General features: G+C 39.4%; 1 protein-coding gene across 9 annotated transcripts in view; it reads right to left on the bottom strand.

The window, feature by feature from the left end:
- Reps2 (RALBP1 associated Eps domain containing 2) overlaps positions 1 to 16,068 on the bottom strand; it is a 205,746-nt gene that overhangs the window by 106,414 nt on the left and 83,264 nt on the right. For all 9 annotated transcript variants that reach the window (XM_048796440.1, XM_048796442.1, XM_048796441.1 and 6 more), the window contains exon 5: positions 12,140 to 12,237. In XM_048796440.1, coding sequence (XP_048652397.1) covers positions 12,140 to 12,237 — 98 coding nt within the window. The remainder of the gene's footprint in view (positions 1 to 12,139; positions 12,238 to 16,068) is intronic.

Raw genomic sequence — 16,068 nt, 5'->3', positions numbered from 1 at the left:
TCCCACTAAAAAAAAAAAAAAAAAGTCTGTTGAATCAACATGGGGAGGAAAGACACCTGCCAGACTGTTATATGGGTAAGAAATATATCTACCGTGGTAAGTCATTAAAATACAGGGCACGTTTGTTATAGTAGTTGTTCCCCCAATTAATCCATCCTTCAAACAAAGCCAAAAGGGAAAAGAAGATCTGCCATTCCTCCCATCCAGCCCCAATTTTTATAGACACCTTTCTGTTTGGTTAAAATAGGCCCATGTTTCCTGAGTTAGGAGGGGATTCCCAGGGAAGGAGTACAAAGTTCTTTTTAAGAAAAGAGGGCTAAGATGAAACGGGGAAAATAGTTATATGAGGAATGAAAAAAAGGAGCTAGAAAAGGAGATAGAGCTCAGCTATTCTGTCTCATTAGTAAACCATTCTACATTACACTCAATAAATTGTGTTTACACTCTCTCTCACCCTTCCCCACCACAAGGAAATTTTATTTATTCTGATTAGTGCTGTATCTCTTGTTCTTGGAAAAGTAGCACATAGGAAGCACTTAATAAGTACTTGTTGAACGAATGAGCAAATAAAAATGATTGGCATGGTGGCACAGGCCTGTAATCCCAGAGGCTCAGGAGACTGAGATAGGAGGATTGCGAGTTCAAAGCCAGCCTCAGCAACTTAGGCTCTAAGCAACTCAGTGAGACCCTGTCTCTAAACAAAATACAAAATAGGGCTGGGGATGGGCTCGGAGGTTGAGTGCCCTTGAGTTCAGTTCACAGTACCAAATTTTTTTTTTTAATTATTGGATAAATTGTCAATGCCAGTCTGAACACAGAAAAGTTAACATGAGATCTCCTAAACTGACTGAAAAATGAACCTATGTGTATTTGTCCAGCGACATTACCCAATACTGTAAAGACTGGGCCATCTTCAACTTACCAAAGTTAGACACCTTTTTTTTGTAATTCTTTTTTTTTATTGTGAAATAATTATATATTCACAGGAAGTTGCAAAAAATAACTTCTGTCTTTTTCATGGAAATGAACCCACAAAGATGTCTTTCACCCCATATTGCCAAGCTAACTTAGTGATTTAATTTCACCAGGTTAGAAACTTGATTCTAAATCGTTGGAATCTCTCTGGGCCTAATGTGCAACACATAGTTGCTTCTTGTTAAGATAAGCTAAATTTTAAAAACTATCACCATAGATATAAAAGAATATTATAGGTAACCAGTATTCACTATTTTGCTAAATGTCAGGCACTATAAGTACCCAATACACAATGATCTATTTTCATCTTCACAATAACTCTGCAAGGTAGGACCCATTATTCCCATTTGGTAGAACAGGAAACTGTGGATTAGGTAAGAAAAGTAATAAAGACCACAAGCCTGGTAAATGAAAGAGCTGAAAAAGGGAATATGAACTGAATCCTGAGTATGTACTCTTGATCATCAAACTCTATGGTTTTTGTTCTATTCACCTAGAAAAACACTTCCTTTCCAGAAAGAGCCTTATGCAATGCCTAAATCATTGAAGCAATTTTGCAGACTGATGCTCTGATATTGAGATATGAATGACTCTGCTATATTTTCACCTTCCTCCCCATCATCTGGTATAGTTTGAGACTATTAAATTATACAGACAGAATACTTCTTATTTCCTCACATAATTTTTGCATGTCAGCAGCATCTGGCATGTTTTCACATCATGAGAGAATCCTGCAGACAGCCAATGATACAGATATTTAATCGTTTTACTGTTTTCTGGTATGTGGAACTAACACTATTTTGATTAACATAAGAAATACTTATTAGCAATAATTATCTCCAGTTCTTCCATCAAAAACCAAGGTCTACTGCTCCAGAGAAATTTTTCCTTCAAAACTGTCAAGATTGTGCCCTTTGCTTAGAAGAGAAGGCCAGGAGAAAAAAAGCAGTCAGCAGTAAGAGAAGATTGACAGGGCTATGGACTTCCACAAATGATGTAATGATGTTCCCACACCCATCCTTGCTGGACAGGTCAAGGCTGCCTATATCTTCTCCAGTATGTCTTCCCACTCGCTCTCAAGGAAGCCTGTGTTCAGCTGGAAAACAGATGCACCAAGAACTCTGGTTAAATAAAAGGAATACTTTAGAGAATGAGGCCACTGATTGAAGGTACAAATGACACACCGGTTCTGAAGGCAGACAGACTTGGGTTCAAATCTGGGATGATCACTTACTAACAAGTTAACTTCCAAGTCATCAGCTTCTCACGTCAAAAGTACTCCCAGGGCCTACAGGGCCCTCCCTCACCCCAGACTTGCCTCCCTCCCACTCCAGGCGCTAACAATACCAACCTGCTTTCAAGTCTTCAAATATGTCTAATCTCCATGCCATATGTGGCAGACTGGCTCATTCAAAATCCATCCCACCCCTCTTACATAACTCTGCACTGCACAGGCTGGCTAGCTAAAAACTACACTGCTCAAATATTTTTGCTGCTAAAATTCCACAAGAAACTTGGGGTCCACTAAACAAACAGACCCATGGAAGTTTGATTCAGAGCTGAGTTACATGGTGAAAGAAGCCTTCATTTGGCTCACCTAGGTTATTCATGGCATAGAACTGGATGAAGTTATGGCAGCAGTTTCCTAATGCTGTAGCCTTCTGCCTGTGGCAGAGGCAAAACTTCCTTAGCTTAGCATCTCTGTTCAATAGTGGAGTTTTGGAAATTGTTCCTGCAAACTCTATTCTGAGTCTCTACTTTCAGTTCTTCCAAAGATATGGCAGGCTATCTATACTCCCTATTATAAATCATTATTTGCTTAAACTATCCAAAGGAGATTCTGTTCATAATCAATCCTAAAAGACAGTAGAATGAATCAGACATAACTTTCCTATGTTTATATATGAATACACAACCAGTGTAACTCCACATCAGGTACAACCACAAGGGATCCTAATTAGAATAAGTTACACTCCATGTATGTATAATATGTCAAAATATACTCTATTGTCATGTGTATATAAAAAGAACAAAATGAAACAAACAAACAAAAAGATTCCTGACCAACACATGCCCTTTTTTTAGGCTCTTGCCACTATTTGAAATACCCTCTCCTCATCTCCCTGCTTCATTTTGCTTTGCCTACTTAAGTCCTAGTCCTTCTTCATAGCTCAGCTCTGGTATCATTTCTTTGTGGAAGCCTTCTCTCACTCTTCAGCCTGAGGTCAGGTTTTCCTATTATGTGCTACCAGAGTACTCCCTTGTCTTTGCAGCAATTGTTGGCTTTGAATTCTACATGCATAGATGGGATCATCTGATTCTAATCCGTCTCCCCCACTTGACTACAAGTACCTTCACAGCAAGTTTATAGACTTCAGAGTATCCCTGCCATGGTGGCTAACTCACAGGAGCTACGTAGTACTTCCAAATGGATGAATATAGGACATAATATGTACCATACAAGATTGTTGAAAGAACTGAAATAGGCCATCCCAGCACTGAGATCAAACAAGTCATCAGTTAGTAAACACTACTGTTGTTGGTATAGGCAAATGGGAACATAACACTACCTGTTCACCTGCCATGAAGAAGAATACTGAAGAACTCAAACGCTGAAATGGTACCATATTGATTGAGACCCAGGGATCCTGGGATATAAACTAGAAACAATCACCACTTTCTTTCCCAGTTTTACAAAGTACTACCTAAGCTGGGCATGATAGTGCACACAGGAACTCGGAGGTTGAGACAGGAGGATCACAAGTTCAAGGCCAGCCTCAACAACTTAGCAAGACCCTATCTCAATGAAAAAAGAACTAGGGATGTAGCTCAGAAGTAAAGCACCCCTGAGTTCAATTCCTAGTACCAAAAAACAATCAATGCCAGGCACAGTGGTGCATGCCTGTAGGCAGGCAAGGGGTTCTCCAGAACTGAAAAGAAACTGGTATTCCTAACATCCTTCCAGCACTTCAGGTGCACATGACCTGGTCTTCTTGGATCCAGAGGAAAAGAGACACTAGCATCCAGTTTCAGTCTAGTAAGAATGGCAAACCAGTCAGAAAATGCAAATGGCCCAAAAGAAAAAAGAACATATAATGCAAAGAGTCAATTCCCAGAAAAGGGCATTTTACAGGACATCTATAACATTAAGATCTTCTACTTCACTAATAAAGAAATATATGCTAATTAAACTATACCAAGATATCATTTTTCACCTACTAGATAACAAAGGTCCACAAGTTTGTTAGCACGTTGCATTTGCAAAGGTATTGGAAAATATACATTTCCATACACTGTAACCAAGGGTGTAAACTGCAATAGCCTCCAATTCAAAAACTTCTATAAAAAATTAGAAATATGTAGACATTTTCACTCAATAATCCCATTTCTAGGAACTGATTCTATATATCTGCAAACGATGATATAATTTCAAGTACTAGAGATGGCAAGAAAAAGGAGCTAGTTAAATGATTTATGGAAGATACACATACAAAATACTATGTGTATATTTAAAAAAAAGATAAACAAGCCTTTTGTGTACCACTAAGAATGTTAGTAAAACTTGTTATTAAGTAAAAAATGCTAAGTGTATGACAAATATATAGTATGCTACCTACGGATAAAAAGGTTAAACTCTCTGTACATATTACCTATAATTATTTTTCCATATCACTAAGATTCACACAAAAACTTATATATACAGAAAATTTTTGTATAGAATTACATAAAAGAAATAGGTCATATCCATCCCCTCTGGAATGGGTGAGGGGGGTGGAAAGACACTTTTCACTCTATATCCTTTGGAATTTGTGGGAAAAAATTTTAAATCTCTAATTGCTCTGAAGAATAAGAATCTTTGAAAGCTTACAACTCACAGCCAGAAATAATAACATATGTGCTGTTCACTGCATAATCTGCAATAACCAAACCCTTAAAAGTTCTTTCCCCGTGGCTCTGTAAGGAGAAAGACCATCATGAGGTGGTTTGTTCTTCACCAAGTGGGTTAACTTAAGTCATTCACAAGCACATCCATTTACATTTCTTCAGATAGCTCATCATTAGCTTGGTTATCTGACAGATAGGAAAAGTAAAGTGCAAGAACTAAATGTGGAAGTGACATTATGCTGAAGTAACCACAGGGATACTTCAACAGAGTCAAAATCAGTGCTCTTAGACAAAGGGAGAGGGTAAAGATTCAAAAATAAGAAAGACAATGCCTGAGGCACTATTCAAACCACATGTGCACACATACACACATACACACACACACACACACACACATCCACAGAGGCCAACCGGTGCCTCGGTAGAGAATTAATTCCCAAACCCTGAAAGAGCCCTGGTGGTCCCCAGCCACTTTGTGGGCCACCTACTTGGCTAAGTATTACGTAAGAAAATCAGAGCGGATAAGACAGTAGTACCAGGTATGCCTTGATCGTTTGCCTGCTTCACTATTCTTCCCAATGCATAGCACTAACTCTGTCATGACTGAATTCAGGCCAGGCCTAATCTTTCAGTCATTCTCTATTCTCTGCTTTCCTTATCTTGCTAGCATCCTGGTCCAGTCCACTCACAAAATATTTTCACAGCACAAAAACTTCTGTCAGTGCAATGTCAGCCTCCAAGAAAGACTCTTAGAATGAACAATTTCCTTGCAGTGACTAGCAAGTCTCTTCTGGTTTATGCCAATAGCACTCTAACAGAGACTCCAGGGTATTTGTTTCTTTTGCTTCCCTTAACCCACTTGCTTTTTGCTTTAGAATCCTTCTGTAAGTACTCAAGGAACAGAGAGAATCCACTTATTGACCTAAGTACCTACAATTAAGCCCCGGGGGGGGGGGGGAAAGGTGGCTAGAACCTGAGACTGAGTAAAAGTGGGGAGGAAGAAGCAAGATAAACTAATCCCCAGCATTATAAAAGGAGAGGAAGGGGAAAGAGAGAAAGAAATAGGGAGGGAGGGGAAGAAAGGACACAACTAAGTTAAAGAAACATTGTTCATGCTATAACAGTGGTCCATTTTATGCTTTGAATATAGCTCTTGCTGCTCTGTCACTGTGACTTATTTATATTTTTTATTTATTTATTTATTCTTGTGCCCGGATTTGAACCCAGGGGCTCTTAACCACTGAGCCACATCCCCAACCCTTTTTTAATTTTTTTTTTTATTTTGAGACAGGGTCTCCCTAAATTCCTCAAGGCCTTGCTAAGTTGCTAAGGCTGGTCTTGAAATTATGATCCTCCAGCCTCAGCCTCTCAAGTCACTAGGATTAGAGGCATTCACCACCGCACAGTTTTAAATGAACATGTTTCTTTCTCTTCTTCTCTCCCTGTTCGTACTCTTCCCTAATCTCAGGGGGAACAGGATTACCTTTCTTCTCCATCCTAGGCAGATTTATCTATCCTTGAGTACACAACCTCCACAGCAACAATGTAATTCAGACTTCTAGGATGGCACCAGAAGATCTCAGAAATGACTATCTCCCAGGGGCTGGGGCTGTAGCTCAGTGGCAGAGCACTTGCTTAGCAAGCGTGAGGCACTGGGTTCGATCCTCAGCACCATAAAAAAATAAACAAATAAAACAAAGGCATTCTGTTCATCTGCAACTACAAAAAAAAATTTTAAAAAGAAATAACTATCTCCCAAATTAACAAATGAATTACAACTCCAACAGAGAACAATGAAATGGAGCCTTTGAATCACCTCTTTGAAAGCCCCCTGCTACCCTTCATGGGCTGAATCACAGGCTCTGGGACAGGAGTCCCCTATGCTTCTCCTTTGCCAGCAAAGTAATAAAACCTTTTTCCTTTTTCTCAAAAACCATCTCCTCACTATTGGATTGGCACTGGTGATAAGGACCAAGCTTTCAGTAACACTAATGGCATTTTTTTTTTTTATTCGGGATTGCACCCAGGGGCACTTAACCACTGAGCCACATCCCCAGCACTTTTTTATATTTTTATTTTGAGACAAGAGTCTCATTAAGTTGCTTAGGATGTTACTAAGTTCCTGAGACTGCCTTTGAACTTTTGATCATCCTACCTCAGTCTCCCAAGCTGCTGGAATTACAGGCATGTACCACCACACCTGGCATGGCCTGTGCTAATGGGCTGAGGAAGTCAAGACAGGAACAGTGAGGGCTGGTTTTGTGAGGAAGGCATCTCACTTGAGAATGACAATGGGACAGATACTTGAGTGAGGACATCTGGCTGATGTTGATATGTGGTGATCAGCCTCCATGTAGCTAAAGAATGAATGAATGAATGAATGAAGCAAATTCAGGGATCATCAACATGTAAGGGGCAAAAAGAGGAAAGAGGAATGAAAAGAAGTTAGGAAGAAGTAGCCAGAGAAGCAGAATGAAAACCAAGAGAGTATGGCATCACAGGCACCAAAGGATGATAGCATTTTAAGAAGGTGCCCAATGCCAATAGGTGCCAAGAAGTCAAATAAGACAAAGACTTAACATAAGATAGATTCTGGAAACCAAGGTAAACCAGAGGCTGGGATATGGAGTGAAAGGAAAAGATACACTTCAAAATCCTATGCCAACAAAATCACAAATGACTACATGGTCTAGATTTTTAAGATAACTTGTGAAAAGTAAACCACAAAATGATTTCTATACATCTGATAAGACATGAAACAGGAAAGGAAATTTATAATTTTTTTTGGTATAAGGGACTGAACTGAGCGGCACTTAACTACTGATCCACATCTCTAGCCATTTACAGACAGGGTCTCACTAAGTTACTTAGGGTCTCACTAAGTTGCTGACTGAGGCTGGCCTTGAACTTGTGATTCTGCCACCTCAGCATCACCAGAATTAAAGGTGTGTGGCATCATTCCTGGCTTAATTTCTTTACAAACCACTATCAACCATCCACCAACATAGGTTATGCTTAGTACCTGAATTGGTGGAGGGAACAACATCTAACACCCAAACCAAAAAAAAAAGTGAAATTCCTAAAATATTAAGCAAAAAGATTAATCATTCTGATGTTTGGATACTAGCACTTGTAAAATGCCACATCCAAGATCTGTAATGGCACTAGTCAGGGGTCCCTAAAGGCCTTCCCCAGGACCCTAGAGGCCATGTACCATTCTAATCAGGAAGAACGGATTTGAATATCAGACCACAAAGGAAGTTAGAAGGAAGAGAGAGGGTTGCCATCAGCACAGAAACAAAACAAAATGAGAAGAATTAGTCAATCCAGCTAGCCTAGTACCATGCCTGATAAATACTAATCCCCTTCCACCAAGAACCTTCACTCAAATCCCCTCATCTCCATGACTAATTCAGGTTGGCATTCTGTTTTCTGGAACATGGAGTCCAGCCAAACCAAGCTGACAAGCATAAGAAGGAAACCTAAGAACTGAAGAAAGAAAAATATATCAGCCACAAAAACCACAGACTGCTGTCCTGAATAAGAAAGGGCCCTTGCTCTCATCTTCAACAAGGCCATGCTTCAAACAGGAGGCAGGAGAATCTCTACTGATGCCAAACAAACATTAAGAGAATCAGATGGTGGGACTTGTTACAATGCATTGATAAATCCATGCTGAGTCATTTGTCATACAGAAATGAAAACTTTTACCCCAGGGCAGTTCTCTACAGTATACCACAAGACCTTCTGATGACCAATTGCTGTCAAATACATGTGTCCAGCTTCAGATCTCACCAAAGCTCCAGACCCACTGAACCTGCCAACTCTTGGTTACTTCCTCTGTGCTCTCAGAAGCTCAATTCCTAATATACAACACTGACCTATGACACCATTTTCTCCCGGCACCAGTTTTTCGTTTGAAAATGACATCATCATCCATCCAGTTCGGAAACCAACAGTCAGTGCAGAGAATGATATGTATCCAATATCTGAACTTTGATCCTACAACTTCCTAACTGTGACCATGGGCAAACCTTAAGTATTTAAAACCTCAGGTTTTGTTACCTTTTTAAAAATGGGATAACAGTAATTAACTCAAAATTGTTAATGTGTACAAAATGCTAAGCATGTGGAAAATGTCTTTGTATAGGCAATTCTGTCTTCTAGCCTGTTCCCCATTCACTGTTCTGGTGAACACCTCTGTATCCTTCTCATTTCAACTCAAATGTTACTCCCCTATCGAAGCCTTCCTTGATCAGTCCCTGTCTGTCCAGGCTAGGTCATACCTTACCCCCATTTTTCATCCTAGAAGCACAGTATAATTTGTGTTCACATCACATATCATAACTGTTGCTGGGGTCTCTTTGCTCTACTTCACACTTTCGCAGGTGCTGGTTTGTTCATCTTATTATTCTGCTGTAATTTTGACCTAGGGGCTCAAAGACATTGCTGTTAATAAGAGGAGTTTACTTAGGCCCATCAATAATTATATATTTACCTTGTGATGGTTTGGTTAATGAACATCTCCTCCAATAGCCTGTAAGCTCTATAAGGGCAGGGACTGCTAGTGTTAGACCTCATTTTTATATCCTCAACACAGTACCTGAGCAGCACTTAACAGTTGTCTCTAAATATTAATTCAGTGAAAGGCTCAAGAAGCATGTTTATCAGCAGAAAGGAGTACCTAGAGATCAAAAGAGAAGTCAGAAGGCACCAATCCAAGTAAGTGCTCATGGCCATCCCTTCCGGGGGCTTGGTAGAAGGCATTTGGGAACTCCTGTCCTAGCACTACAAAGCTCAGGATTCACTGCTTGTCTGATCATCATCGTAACCATTGAAGATCTAGTCTCCACATAACCAGAATATACTATGCAGGAACCTGCACAATCATAACCTGGAGAGTCTGGGGATGAATCCCAGTGCCTCCAATACCTTCCCCAACATAAATATGTCTCTACAATGGATGGGAATCTGGTGTTTAGAAGCACATATTTTTGTACCACAAGATCTCTAAATGCAGCCAACTACTACATCTGGGGCTCAGCTGAAGAAACAACTATCTGTTCCAAGTTGGGGGTAAAATTGAGCTGTTTTGGCCTTGGGAGAGAATGGCATCTTAATTTCCCAATGTGGTACCAAAAAAGAATTTTCAAGAACACTTTTTAGGGGCTGGGGCTATAGCTCAGTGGCAGAGTGCTTACCTAGCACATGTGAGGCACTGGGTTCAATTCTTAGCACCACATAAAAATAAACTAATTAAATAAAGGCATGCTGTCCATCTACAAATACAAAAAAATAATTTAAAAAGAACACTTTTTAGGCTGTGTATGTAGCCCAGTGGTAAAGCATTTGTCTGACATGTGTGAAGCTATAGGATCCATAATAAGCACAACACATGCTCGCTAAAAGGATGCTTTTTTACTATACCCAATGTTTATTTATAAAGCAAGTTTAGAACCTAGCCTTCTTATAATATAGAACTCTTAATGGGCAAATTATTTCAAAGGGCAGATTTTTTGGTGGAGGGAGTACGAGGGATTGAACTCAGGGACACTTAACCACTGGGGCACATCTCCAGCTCTTTTTGTATTTTATTTAGAAACAGGGTCTCACTGACTTGCTTAGTGCCTCACTTTTATTGAAACTGGCTTTGAACTTGTGATCCTCCTGCCTCAGCCTCCCAGGCCCCTGGGATTACAGGCGTGCACCACTGTGCCTGACTCAAAGGGCAGGTTTTCACATTGAACAGGCCTCAACTCAAATTCTGGCTCCAGGGCTGGGGCTGTAGCTCAGCGGTAAAGTGCTTGCCTCCTATGTGTGAGGCCCTGGGTTCAATCCTCAGCACCACATAAAAATAAATAAAGATACTGTGTGTTCGTCTACAACAAAAAATATTTTTTAATAATTCTGGCTCTGATACTTACTACCAATGAATAAAACCTTCAATGAGCTGCTTGACCTCAGCCAAAGTCAACTCATTAATAGAGCAGTACCTAGAGCTTATGGTTATAGGAAGCGCTAAATATATCACACATGGCTGAATTATTATCTTTAAGAAAGTTCTTTATACACAGAGTACCACTTTAAAAGATCAACTACTGCACCATGCCTAACACAAGGTCCCATCCCCAGAAGGGACTCAGTGAACTCCAGGATCTTCCTCAGACTTCCAATCTAATAGTCCACTTCTTTATGAGAATGTCCAACATTACTCTTCTATTTTAAGTAGAACTCTCTGTGAATAAATGATCCTTCTTCCTGAATTATACAATTGAAATGTTACACAAACCACCCCACTTCCTCTTGTATTTAGTGTTAAACAATAAACATATTTTTTGTAATTTATCCTCTGCAAGCAGACACACACAGGCACACACACATCATTCTTTTGAGAAAACGACTTCACCACAGGAGTCAGCTACTTCACAAGACAACAGCTGCAGACATAGAAAAAAAATAAGAGCTCTTTATCCAATGGAAAACACTGGAAAAGCTGAAGCTGTCTAAAACTGTAATGTGGCCAGGAAAAACTGAGATATCACCTGTTCTTTTGTATCTGACATATAAAAACTGTAGTTTCTGCCACTTGCAAAATAACTATTCTCCAAATGGCATTGTCCTAGGCAGTGAAAGAATATGGAAGTACTGCTGCCTTTTATAATTGGAGGCACAAAACAAATGGAAAACAATTATGTACTGATTTAATTATAACAAAGAAAAGGTATAGACAAAACAGGCTGCTTTAGAAAAAGTAAAGCTTTCCTTGAAAGAGTTACCTAATGATTAAGCAGATAAAGGCAGAAGGATGCTTTATATCTAAATATTGAGAACAAAAATCAAGGACTACCCTGGTTTATCTAAAGACAATGAAGAGGAATAGAAATAAACACGATAGAAAATATACAAGCAACAGAACAAGAAATGCAGTATTTGTGCATGGAGGTAGTTATATATCTTCCCTGTAGGGTAAAAGAGGGCCCATTAAAAAGCCACATCCCCAGCCAGGCGATGTGGTGCACACCTGTAATCCCAGTGGCTCAGGAGGCTGAGACAGGAGGATTGCGAATTCAAAGCCAGGCTCAGCAATGGCAAATCACTAAACAACTCAGTGAGACCCTGTCTCTAAATAAAATACAAAATCGGGCTAGGGGTGTGGCTCAGTGGTCAAGTGCCCCTGAGTACAATCCCCAGTACCCACCCCCCCAAAAAAAAGCCACATCCCCAAAATTCAAAGCTTGTCTCCACTCTTTCACTGGCAGAGCCCTACATCATTACTTACCCGGATAAGGGAAGCCTGATGCCGAAGGGGTTTGGCTCCTGGACCCCCAGATGAGGGTCCCTCAGGCTGGACAAGGGGCTGTCTAGCTTCATAAGGAGCTGAAAGAGCAGGAGAGAAAGTTAGCATGGTATGCAACAATTCCATCCAAAAATTATGACTTCACATTTAAACTGATATAGCATCTGCTTTTCAGGGAAGAATTGGCAAAGGAATTAGAGCAGAGGCTCAAAGGGCCACCTAGGACAGATGAATTCTTGGGCACAATTTCACTAAATAGTCTAAAGACATCCAATGAATTCACACTAAAGCAGAAAAATATTTATATCAGGTTAACATTAAGGAATAAAGTGTGTAGCTGAAATAGTGAAAACTTTAATTGTGATTAAAAAAAAGAGTAGCTAGAAAAGTGCCATGTTAAAAGTATCCAAATTCTAGATGAGGTAAATTCTATATATGCCCCTGTTTAAATGTCTTCTATTCACCATCCAACCCTGAAGAAAATCAATATGCATTTTGAATACTAAAAATCAACATTACCATTTATTTTTTTAAAATAAATGGCACTGTCTTCCTTCTGTATAATACAGAAGACAAAACCAAATAAAGTACAAAAATGAATAAATGTATTTTATATTTATACTATTCTGCTATTCAGTAGCCAAACTTCAAAAATGATTTCACTACCTTTAAAAAAAAGTTTGTAAGACCCAAAAAATAATGTTTTTTTTTTACTTCTTTTGTTTCCAGAACACTTAATAATAACCTTGTCAATGTGGCAGGAAGATGGTTCAACATAACCAGGTAGTATTCAGCTCCAACAGAAAGGAGCAATTCTCACCCAAGTTGAAACTATTTCTCATCTCTGTGGGTTAACAGTCCAAGTTCTGGAAAGAATGTAAATACATAAAATACTTTCTTTCTTTAGTTTACTTATAAATAAAATTAGATAGAGAGCAGAGCAGCCTCTTATAGGATCAGTTTACCACTGGTGTTCTTTCTAAAATAAAGAAGGTATAACAACAGTACATCAAAAACAAAACACTATTGGGCTCACATCTGCTTTCTATATTTCTTCCTAGCAACTAGAAAGCAATATTATAACATATAAAAATATCAAAATGATTGCCTGGAAAATCCTTAAGTAGATTTTCAGAACCTACAAAGAATGGATACAAATAGAAAAACTGAAAAAGAAATATATATTGAAAGCACATAATTCAAATTGCAAAAAGTAAGTCAGCTGGTAGACAGGCATTACCTTGTGACAAGTAGGATTTTTTGTAAGTTATTTCATGTTGATTGAATACTGACTTCAACACTTAATACCAACTGCACTCTGCCAAAAGATTTTTTTAAATGGTACTGAGGACTGAACCAGTGAGCTTTACCTCCATCTCTTTATTTATTTTATTTTGAGACAGATCTCACTAAGTAGCCAAGTCTGGTCTCAAACTTGTGAGTCTCTAGGATTGCAAGCATGCACCATAGTGTCTAGCTTGCCAAAAGATTTTAAACAATTAACCATAGCATGGTTGGAATCACAGTGGTCATAAAGTTGACCTGGGAGGCAAAGCCCATGAGTTCCATGTGCTTCACATTAGAAGGAAGAGGCTCTTATTTGCCAGCGGGAGATGTGAGGAAGGAAACCACTATCTGGCCTTCACCTCCAGTCCCTCACCTACAAGGTGTTCCCTTGGAGGGAGGAAGATACAAAGTGAGAGGGAGGGAGGGAGAGGTTATTTTCATCAGGAGGCCTAGATGAGGACTCAGTGGCATGAAGTCAGGGAAGGGGGTATCATTCTGAAGGTAGATTTCCTCTTCCTACTGTATGGAAAGCCTGATCTCACCAACCCTGCCTATGACTAAATATGAGTGAAGTCCATCAGGCCACATAGCTATGACATATATTCCAGTCAGCTGTGTAAAGTGATATTCAGGTCATCATCAGATCAGTCTGACTTCTGGCTCATTTCTCAATTGGACCTGAACTCAGGAACTTAAAAGGTAGGGGTTATTTATTGTATTGGCTTGCTTTGCTCCCAAATGAAACCCAAAACATTCAATTCAATGCAAACAAAGTAATTCTTCAATCACTTTATAGGAGGTTTAGGAAGGAAAGAGAAGTACCATCTTTCTCTAAAGGAAGAACTATTTAAAAAAAAAACTTAAGATTTCATCACTCCAAAGTTTACTATCAAACTAAAACTCTGCCAGTTTCTTACTTATGATGCTAAGACCTAGAGATTCCACTACTATGTGCCAGAGAAATAACAGTATATGTCACAAAAAGATTAATGCAAAAAATGTTCATAGTATCCTTATTCATAACAGCCAAACACTGGGAAACAAGTCAAATGTCCATCCAGAGAATGACCATCAAATTGTAATATAGTCACATTTTGGAATCTACTGAATAATAACACAAAAGGAACTACCAGTATCACTATAGGAGTGAATTTCAACCACTATGCTGAGGGAAGAACCGTAGACACAAATGAATACAATCATTCTGTATGTTACCATTTGCATGAAGTTCTAGAAGAGGCAAGATGGTGTAACAAAATCAAAACAGTCCTTGCGGGCTGGGGATGTGGCTCAAGGGTAGCGCGCTCGCCTGGCATGCGTGCGGCCCGGGTTCGATCCTCAGCACCACATATAAACAAAGATGTTGTATCCGCCGAAAACTAAAGAATATTAAAATTCTCATTCATTCTCTCTCTCTCTCTCTCTCTCTCTCTCTCTTAAAAAAAAACTGTCCTTGCATTGGGGGAGTAGGCAGTGACTGGAGAGGTTATCTCTGCTATAATGGAAATGTATTTTTATTTAAGTGGTGGTTACATAGGCATATTCATCTGTTAAAACTCAAACTGATGATTTAAAATGTGTGCATTTTGCCAGGCACAGTGGTACATGCCTATAATTCCAGTGACTCGGGAGGCTAAACCAGGAGTATAGCAAGTTTGAGGCCAGTCTCAGCAATTTAGCAAGGCCCTTAGTAAGTTAGCGAAATCCTGTCTCAAAATTAAAAAGAAAAGAAAAAGGACTGGTGATGTGGCTGAATGGTTCAACACCCCTAGGTTCAATCCCCAATACCCCCCACCCAAAACTGTGCATTTATCATGTATAAATTTTACCTCACTTAAAAAGTATAAAGAGAAGTGTCTGTTCAGGTCCTTGGCCTGATTGGGTTATTTGGGGGTTTGGTTTTGTTTTGTTTTGTTTTTGTGTGTGTGTTTAACTTTTTGAGTTCTTTATATACCCTAGAGATTAGTGCTCTGATACGTGAGGGGTAAAAATTTACTCCCAAGATGTAGGCTCTCTATTCACCTCACAGATTGTTTCCATACAATCAATCAATAAATATATGAAAAAATGTTCACCATCGTTAGCAATTAGAGAAATGCAAATCAAAACCACTCTAAGATTTCATCTCACTCCATCAGAATTGCAGCTATTATGAAGACAAACAACAAGTATTGGCGAGGATATGGGGGAAAAGGTACACTTATACACTGCTGGTGGGACTGCAAATTGTGCAGCCAATATGGAAAGCAGTATGAAGATTTCTTGTAAAATTGGGAATGGAAACACCATTTGACCCAGCTATCCCTCTCCTCCATCTATACCCAAAAGACTTAAAAACCACATACTAGGGGCTGGGGATGTGGCTCAAGCAGTAGCATGCTCGCCTGGCATGCATGCGGCCCGGGTTCGATCCTCAGCACCACATGCTGAAAACTAAAAAATAAATATTAAATTTTCTCTCTCTCTCTCTCTCTCTCTCTCTCTCTCTCTCTCTCTCTCTCTCCCCTCTCTTTAAAAAAAAAAAAAAACGCATACTACAGGGACACAGCCACATCAATGTTTATAGCGGCACAATTCACAATAGCTAAACTGTGGAACCAACCTAGATGCCCTTCAATAGATGA

The sequence above is a fragment of the Marmota marmota genome, unplaced genomic scaffold, assembly GCF_001458135.2.
Source record: "Marmota marmota marmota unplaced genomic scaffold, marMar, whole genome shotgun sequence".
Taxonomy (NCBI): Eukaryota; Metazoa; Chordata; class Mammalia; order Rodentia; family Sciuridae; genus Marmota; species Marmota marmota.
The sequence above is the reverse complement of the archived record's forward strand: the minus strand, read 5'-3'. Positions and strand labels throughout refer to the sequence as shown.